The 9,455-nt window shown below is 34.4% G+C and overlaps 2 protein-coding genes across 10 annotated transcripts in view; one reads left to right on the top strand and one right to left on the bottom strand.

The window, feature by feature from the left end:
- The first annotated feature begins 95 nt into the window (after positions 1-95).
- LOC122566050 (lysophospholipase D GDPD1-like) overlaps positions 96-9,455 on the top strand; it is a 58,150-nt gene continuing 48,790 nt past the window's right edge. The window contains exons 1-5 of one of the 9 annotated variants that reach the window (XM_043722752.1): positions 96-250; positions 368-482; positions 633-891; positions 1,421-1,540; positions 3,342-3,489. In XM_043722752.1, the coding sequence (XP_043578687.1) occupies positions 3,375-3,489 (115 nt within the window). In that variant the 5' untranslated portion in view covers positions 96-250; positions 368-482; positions 633-891; positions 1,421-1,540; positions 3,342-3,374. Of the gene's footprint in view, positions 251-356; positions 483-625; positions 1,541-2,428; positions 2,701-3,341; positions 3,490-9,455 lie in introns of those variants that run through there. The other 8 variants (XM_043722755.1, XM_043722753.1, XM_043722750.1 and 5 more) reach the window with 8 other exon arrangements.
- LOC122566048 (proton-coupled amino acid transporter-like protein CG1139) overlaps positions 4,563-9,455 on the bottom strand; it is a 40,846-nt gene continuing 35,953 nt past the window's right edge. Inside the window, exons 7-8 of the mRNA XM_043722747.1 lie at positions 8,892-9,246; positions 4,563-7,184 (exon numbers count right to left, since the gene is read on the bottom strand). Coding sequence (XP_043578682.1) covers positions 6,940-7,184; positions 8,892-9,246 — 600 coding nt within the window. The 3' untranslated portion in view covers positions 4,563-6,939. The remainder of the gene's footprint in view (positions 7,185-8,891; positions 9,247-9,455) is intronic.

The following is a 9,455-nucleotide window of genomic DNA, read 5'->3' as shown; positions in this document are numbered from 1 at the left end:
CAACGCGACAAACCGCGAGCGAACTCCATCGTCACGTGACGAGAGTTAGATACTACGCCTCCGGTGCAACCACGGGGAGCAGATGGATTTCAGACGCGTTTCACGATGAGCAAAGATCAGCAGTTTGTCATTTGCTCTAGCACAGAGAGCTCTCAGACCGGAGAGAAAGGTGTCGAATTTGGAATTTTGGGGATTCTGGAGATCCAGAGAATTTGGAGATCTGGGAAATGGAATTGGAATTGGAATCGAGGTGAGATCTTTTCCTTTCTTTTCTTTTTCTTCTTTGGAGATCTTGAAAACTTCGGAGATCCAGGGAATTTGGAAATCTGAGAATTGCAATTGCAACTGAGGCAAAGTTTATTTGAAGATGTTGGTGATCTTGGAGATGCAAGGAATTTGGAGGTTTAGGAACTGAAGTTAATTGAGATGAAGTTTGTGTGGGAATTTTTGAGATTCTGAAGATCCAAAGAATTTGGAAATTGGTAATTAGAATTAAAATCGAAGCTCAGAATTTTTGAGAGTTAAAGTTTGGGAAATCTGGGAAACGTATAGCGAATTTTGGGAATTTCGTTTGAGAATAAGTTTTGACTTGATATTAGAAATTCGAATTTGATGAGAGATGAAGTTTCTAGGTCTTGGAAGTTGAATTCTTCTTTCCTGAACGCTTTTCGACATCACCAGGGAGTAATATAGCTGACGCAAACATGGTTTCTTCTTCGATTTTCAAGGATGCCTATAAAAGAAGGCCAAACGACCCCATTTGGCCATGTGAATCATATAAATTGTATGTACCTATTAGCGTCAAGTTTGGAGGAGAACACATCGATTGACCCACAAAGGGGATCACAGTCGTACAAGCGCCAAAAGAACCAAAGGTTACCATTGATCAAGGTTAATAAGCATATCAAACCATTTTTTTAATTTTCTACATTGTACGTTCCACGCCTACGCAAGCTTATCATCTTCCAAACTATGTTTTCAACCCCTGACCTTCTTTAAATCGTAAAATATAAATTACCAGATAAATTTTCTACATTGTACGTTCCACGCCTACGCAAGTTTATCGTCTTCCAAACTATGTTTTCAACCCCTGATGTTCTTTAAATTGTAAAATATAAACTACGAGATAAATTTAAACATAGAATACAAAGAAACATTAAATTTCTTAAAGTCATATAAACCCAAACTTCAAATACCTACAACTCAATTTTGATACTAATTAATATTTAATAACAATCATCAAAATAGCACGAGTACGTAATTAAACTATAAATATAAATTGTGTTCATAAAGATAGGGATTTGCACAAGCAGAAGGTATTTGCCTTACAAAGTGCAAAAGTAACATTAATACAGTATTATTAGTAAGCTTGTTGATAGAGCTGCTCCCTCTGATATTTATCCATGATCGATAACAATAGTGATACGAGACAGCTTGCCGTCGTTGCGGTTATTCGCATGGATAAACGATAAAGAAATTGAGCACAGTATGATGCACGGATCAGCCTACGAGTTCAAAGGGGATATATTGATCGTAGAAGGTGTGTATACGTATATGCTGAGGTATTACTCGGTCACTCGACCCACTATGATTTCCTCTGCATTATTAATAATCATTAGTTCGTTTGTAGTTCTTAAGATTAAGGAGAAATTGCAGAAATCCAGCAACTTTGTTTTTATTAAATGGATATTTGGTATTTTGATGAAAGCTTCTTTTTATGAAATATATTTAAATGTGAATTCTACAACAGCAAATGATTATTCGTGACGTTAAATATAATTTGTAATTTAGAAGAGAAAAGGTTTGTAATTCCTGCTTACGTGTTTTGGGGGAAAAATGATATAAAATATAAGAGAAAATAATTTGATAAAACAGCAAAAGAGAAAAAAGTAAAAGAATGATAATATTGTAATTTTAACAATAATGTACTTTAATGGAATAGTATAGATAGAGAAGATACAATGAGTCACTTATGATTTTAATAAAATAACACAAGGTTTATTAAATAGGTAGTCATATATGTTTCGTGTATTCTGATAGAGCTAAGTTAACAAAGAAAGGTAAAGCAGAGCTGATGCCAAAAAGCAACAAGGTACTTCGATCAGGCTTGAAAATAGTACTACGATATTCAGCAATATTTTTAAAATTATATCGTAGAATTTAGAAATTAATATTTACAAGGAACAAAGATTCCCTTCACTGACAAACGACTACCAATTTCATCATTTTTACGAATTCCAGATCGTTCATTTTATAATTAATAAAAATATACAAATATTTCTAGTAAAATTAATTCTATTAAAATAGGACTATTATTACATATTATTTTTCTTGACCATATTGTTATCATCCTCTGACATATTGAAGCACGCATTAAAGACCAGCAGCTGTAGCGTCAGTACAGAAAGAATCTTTAAATAACACTTACTTTTCATCCCCTCGTCACACGAAGAAAGAAAGTCGATGTTATAATTTCCAAGAAGAAGAAATAGGATTCAGGGTTACACTGAAAGTGTATCACTTCTGCACCATCGACGACCCTTCTATAGCTGCACGTTACGTAACCTACCAACCCCCGAACATTGAACTAAAATTCAAAAGTGTTACGATCGAATCACGTCAATCAGCGTCTCATAAAATTTCCTCGTTCACACTCTTTCTATTAATTTCCACAGTCCAACTGCGTTAACTTTTATGACGGTAAGAATAAACAGCTCGCCATACATGACTTTGACACCCAAAAGACTAAATTTTAATTAGGTTTCTTTCTTCTTAACGCGTTTAGCACTTTTTACATAACAAATTCAATTTTAACTTATCCAATTTCAAACGAACAGCTCAAACAGCTGCATTTCATTCATATTTAAATTAACTTTGCATTAACAATTGATAATTTCCACGCACAAGCACCAACTTTGTCCTGACACTCCACGACGTAGTTTTGAATTAACTTAATTCTAGCTTATATTCCAGACACTTTGGCCTATAATTCAAAATCATCCAATGATTACCACACGCAAGCTTCAACCTTAATTGGGCGCACCATAAATTACCTTCCAATTAGATTTAACTTAACTCTGACTTATATTCCAGATACCTTCAACCATAATTCAAAAGCATTCGATAATTACAAACTTGCTTCAACTATAACTTAATGCACCGTGAATTAGCGTTTCATTAGGTTTAGCTTAGTTCCAAAGATTATCCAAGATTATCCAAAGTCATTCACAGATTATCACGCACAAATCCACGTTTAAACTTCGAATTCATCACTGAAATAACCAAGGAACTTTACGATTCTTTATATCTGACTGAACTTATGTTAGACGGTCTTTTTTCAGGGAAAATAACTGTTGCCTCGTGCTAAGCCGCCGATGTGGAACACGAGGACGCGTGTGCTGACCGCACACATCCGGACGAATGTCTTATCGACATGGGGTCGCGTGCACACGTGTGACGAGAAACTGTCTGCACCAGGTTCGCTTCCAGGTATGTGGGGGCAGCCACCCCAGTAGCGATCCATACGCCCGTTGCTGGAATAAAATCTCATGGCGACTGCGCTGAAACCCACCACCGTCAACTTCCCCACTGTACCCTGTCCTATAATCCTGGACAATTTTGATTCCCTCTAAGGTCCAGCTTTTCATCATTTTACTTTGTGTAAGTACGATGTAATAGAAAGTTTCTGTCGTATTCTTTTTTCTTTTTTTTTTTTGGTTTTTTTTTTTAAGTAATAGTTTGTTAGATGAAAAGAGAAATTATTGGGATTGTTTGTGAAAGTTTTTACAGGAAACTTTTTGAAAGAGAGAAGCTTTTTGTAACGACTTTTAGATCAAAGAAAGAACTCTTTTACCTAAAAAGATCAGGAGTTTTAATCCAATTTTTCTGCGTCTAATGTATTTTTATATTTGAATTAGGGCAAGTTCTATTATGTAAGTGATAGAGAGGTTTTATTATATAAATTTCAAAGAAATTCGTAGAATAATACTTCAGAAGAATCTTTCAAATTTCCCTGTTCCTAAGTTCTTTTGTAAAAGTTCTATATTTAAAGTAGAGTAAGCTGTGTTATGTGAATAATGGAAGCTTCTGTTCAAAAGTTTTGTTCTATCCCATTTCCAGTAATAGTACTACTTTTTGAAACATCTGATATACTCTGAAGGATGGGGTACAAGTTTTATTCTGTTTCGTGTGTCTCTCCTTGGGCAGTTTATTTGAAATCAGGGTAAAAGGATTGCATCAACAAAAGTTAGTCACACTTAAAGATTCTTGGCAAATAAATATTTTATATGAAAGTACCGTAACGAAAATAAGAATTTGTAATTTTTCCTGAAATTAGGAGTACATATATCGAAGAGTGAATATCAGAGTAATGTGGTGGGGGAAATGGTTTGTGTCCTTGAATATCCATTACGTGGTTCCAAGCTATAGCTGGACTATACGCACTCGTATGTACATATTGAGTCAGATTCATACGTAATCTATGTATTGCAGATTTTATATGGGAACTTTGGAAATAGTTTAAGGATTGTTGGTATATTTTCATAAAATAAACAATCACCTTGTAACTAGTCACAACAAATTTATTTATGGCTACAACTGATAATATTCTCAGCAATAAAATAGAGATTTCAAAAACAAAAAGGGATCCATTTTATAATCCACACAATAATCGATCATAATCTTCGACATTAATTTATTAATTGATCGAGCAAGGCGTAACAAGTACAGCCTCGCTTTATTAATATAAAAAAAAAGACATACGTGTTTTAGATTTACTTTACCTTAATACAATTAATAAATAATATAGTTACGTTGTACTTAAAAACCGAGGGATTTTGTTCTTTCGCGATCATCATCTGTTTCGTTTCTTATCTTACATAAATCGTCTGTATCAAATTCCTTGATCTAATCCACGATATTCGTAAATTTTATTTCACATACATCGTCTGTATCGAAAATTCAACGAAATATTATTCCTTGTTTCGGTTAATTAGTTGCCAATTATCTCTAGAAATAATTTGCACCGTGATTTCTTTGTCCAGAACACGGAACCAATGGCGAAATGATATTTCTACAAAGAGAAAAACACGAGTTTCGCTAGCAAAGCTAGTCGCTTGCATTGGAGAAATGAATGTTCGAATGAATAAAAAATGAAATGATGTTTCAAGCGGAGCTTCCTCATCATTGTCGATGAACACATTTCATTTTTCAGTTATCAATCTTAAGCTTAGATGAGAATCATAGCGATTAGAACACATTTACTCGATCATAATCGCGTTAATCATCAGATAATTCTTAACCACTTAACGCGCAAACGCCTCACACCTTACGCAAGATGTGTTATTCAGTCGTTTGAATTCGACGTAACAATGAAAATATTATTTATGAATTTCTCTTTTAGAACAACAATCAACAAGCTGATAGATTTATGCTTAACCCTGCTGCATTCTTTACGTTATATCCGATCAAATATTTCTTTAACGTTACAAAATATATTAAGTTGGAACAAAATATAAAAGCACTTTTACTGTTGCAATGTAAAATTTACGATTCTTTTTTTTTTTGGTAAAATAACTTTCAGGTCTATAGTTTAAATATATCAAGTCTCTTAACGTTAAACAGCTGTGTAATAAAAATAGTAAATAATAATAAAATAAAATAAATAAACTGTTCATATTGAAACATTAAGCATCAATTACTGTAAAACTGATAGAAAAATCGATTCCAGAAATTTGTGAAAATAATAACGTTCTTCAAACACATAATCCAGAAGTGATAAAAAAACTGAATCGAGCAGAGATTTCAGTTCTTTACGACAGTTACTCATAGCAGAAATTTATAACTGTTCTTATGTCTCCATGTTTTTGTTTTGTTTTTTTTTTCTCTCTTTTTTTTACAAATCTTTTCACAGAAGCTTACAAGATAAGCTGGTCAGTGCCAATACTTTTGCTCATCATACGTATAAAAATTTATTTGTATCGTACGTATACACGTACACCGCCAGGCATAAGTATTAAGACACCTACTCGTTACAATTATTATAAGACTCTAACAAATCCTACTTCGTTTAGAATTTTGCTGCATAAAGCAATTCTAATTGAAAAAAAATATGATTTAAATGAAGTGACAGATTTGTAGTAAAATAATCGAAAAATAAAACTAGTTAATATCTTGAAGTGTCCAAGTATTTATGGCCAGCACTGTACTTTCGTTCGTCAGTAAATAAATATTCAAGACTTGCAACAGAGTTAACAAAAATTGCGAAAAATTAATTATTCTGTTTTACTTCATGTTACGAACAGCACGTCATGATAATCTACATGCACGTTAAATAGTTAAAGGTCGAACTGTGCAGCTCAATCTGCCTCCACGTTCATAAATAAACGTCTTTATTTTTTCTCGCGATCTAACCGACCAAGTATCAAAATATCACTGTTCGATTGAAATTCCATCCGCCATGCTGTCAGAGAAGACACGGCGGCTTAGAAACGATAAAAAAAAGAAACAGTTCCTTGTCAGGCGATACCATTCACAACCATATTTTATAATAAACCGCATTTCAAGCACGCTTGTACCATTAAATCAGACACGCCAGGCGTCGACCTTTTTCAATCTTTCTCGCTTATTTTCTATTCACGCGATCAACGCATATTTCTAAAAAATACATCAGAAAATACATCTTCTCCATCAACAAAATGGAAGATCTTAAAATTAGTATTAGATGATCTTATACGCAGCCCAATCGAGCCGCTGGTTTTATTAAACAGCTAACTTATCACATTGGCCACAGTTCTTTTTTTTTTCTCCCGTCGCTCTATCTTCAAAGATTCTTCCATTAATTCTTTTCTTCTTTCGCTTCGTTCCACCTCGTTTCCTCATTCTTCTTTCCTAATGTACTCCTCACCGACCTGTTAGTGCACCATTTCCAGGGCGCACAGTTCAAGAGAAGGTCTTGATGATGTCACGGAGACTCGTATAGGTTCCAACTATGAGACCAAGGACCGCGAAAAGTACGAGCGACATGTTCTTTGCTATCATTATCGCCTTTCCTGTGCGGTCGTGCACATGCCAGAATGTGCAGATTTGAATGAGGGCGGGGAATGCCAGGCCCAAACCAGAGAGACACAGAGCACCGAACAGGGATATAAACAGATCTAGTTGCGGAATCGCCACGGCTAACAGGACTGAAATATACGAAAGGAAAAGAGATTATAGCATTAATTCTTCTTACTATTATCGTTTGGAAAAATTTGTGGGGGTGTAGCAAGTGATTAGTCAAAGTTGAGATGCACGAGGGGATTGTAGCTTTGATGTTCCTTTAGAATTTATTATTTAGAGAAATTTACAGAGATGTGATTAGATAAAGTTAGGATTGGAGAGGGGATGATTACAGTATTAGTATGATCAGACTAATTATTTTGTGCAGTGAGAGGATCGATAAGATTATTTTTATCGTTCAGAAGATTTTGTAGAACAATTTTAGTCGATTAATCAAGATTACGATGGGAGTAGGGATAATTCAAGTTTTAGTATGATCAGACTAATTATTTTGCGGAATGAGAAGATCGATAAGATTATGTTTGTCGTTCAGAGGACTTTGTAGAAAGATTTTAATCGATTAATCAGGATTACGATGAGAGTAGGGATAATTAAAGGTATTGGTATGATCGGAGTAATTGTTTTGTGAAGTTAGGAGGTCGATAACATTATTTTTATTATTTACAAAATTTTGTACAAGCATCTAATCGGTTAGTCAACGACAGGATGGGAAAAAGTATGATTAAAGTTTTAGTATACTCGATCAGAGTAATTATTGTGTAAAATTAACAGGTTGATCGTCTCATTTTTGTTAGAATTGAATTGTTAGGAAATTTTATTATACTCGGATCGTGTAACGATAGAATGACAAATAAAGTTTTAGTTTTGCATTTAGTTAGTCGTTTCAGTTTCTAAATAAAACTTTGTTCTATAAGGAATTTGAATTATCAGAAGCAAGTAAGAGGCAAACAAGACTTTCAGCGAGTTAGATTTAGATTCGATTAAGCCTCTGGAATAATTACTCCGAGTTAGAAGAGACCAAGTCACAGGTCAGGGAGAATCTAAAGCAGTTATGTATATTTGTGGAACAGTTAGTTTTAACCAGTTTGAATTAAACGCGAGTAAGCCTGTACAATTAAAGCCAGGAAAAGTCCCAAGATATAAAATCAATTACTTCCATATCAATTGGTGTAACCAAAATAACAAAGTTAATGATCAATAGATTACACAGATAGAGGCAAAACTACGTCACATAAATTAGGATCAAAAATCAAGTTCCACAAATCAAATATAACACATTCCCCTATTCTTAAAAGAAGAATTTCAAACTTCTTCATGGAATAACCACAGAAAGCTGTATATTCAATAACTACACCAACTTAAATTTCCAATTCTAATTAATTCTCAATTCCAATAAATTGTAATCAATTCACTCTACAATTAATTAAATTCTCACTTAATCCTACTCCAAACTAAAACTCCAAATATAACAAAACCAATCAATTATAAATATAATAATAACCAAGTACTAACAAACCAAACGATCAGAAGCAGAACGAAACTATGTATCTATTAATCACTATCAAAAATCAAAGATCCTTTACGGAAGTATACTCTCGTCGCTACAGCAAACAATTCAAAACCTTTTCGTAGGCTAATCGTATGAAGGCTGCTCACTAAGCATTGACGTCAACGTTACAAGGAATTGAGCTCGATCATCGTACAGGGGAAAATGTTTTGGTACTTGAGCAATATACGATATGAGCAACTGAATACTATATCAACAACGGCCATCGTCCGACCTGGCTCGAATTGACGTCACGTCGGGTGAAGGACTCGAAACATTCACTTACACGTGAAAAGGACGAGCGAAGTCCTCAAGACGTACTCCCACAACAGCTTATGCGAATTCTTCTCAAGATTCGGTGCGAGATAATCCTTCCAGATGATATCGATCGCCACGTAGCATTGAATCGGATGAGTGAAGAAGATGGCTATAGCCAATAAGATTTGAACACTTTTGGCGAGGGCTAAAGGTTCGTCCAAGTTGAAGGTGATGCTACCTTTGATGCCACTGCCATAACGAACGTAACCAAAGAAACCTAGTCCTGTATAGAGAGCTACGATAACGCCCATTCCAATGTTTAAGACGCCGAACGTACGCATGAACGTCTTTGGCTTCTTCATTTCGTTCTCCAATGGCATTACCTGCAATAAGACAGAAGAAAGTTCGACAATGTGGTTACAGTTTAAAGGCGTTTGTAGATACGGTGTAAGATATGGAAATATTTGAGATTTGGAAAATTTAGCTTTTGGCTAAGGAAGTTTTGTAAGTTCCAATAATATATTGGAATGTTCAAGTATCGAGTACTTAAGTATTCAAATTTCTAAGCTGCCGAGTTTTCCAACTTGCATAT

The sequence above is a fragment of the Bombus pyrosoma genome, linkage group LG3 (genome assembly GCF_014825855.1).
Source record: "Bombus pyrosoma isolate SC7728 linkage group LG3, ASM1482585v1, whole genome shotgun sequence".
NCBI lineage: Eukaryota > Metazoa > Arthropoda > Insecta > Hymenoptera > Apidae > Bombus > Bombus pyrosoma.
The sequence above is the reverse complement of the archived record's forward strand: the minus strand, read 5'-3'. Positions and strand labels throughout refer to the sequence as shown.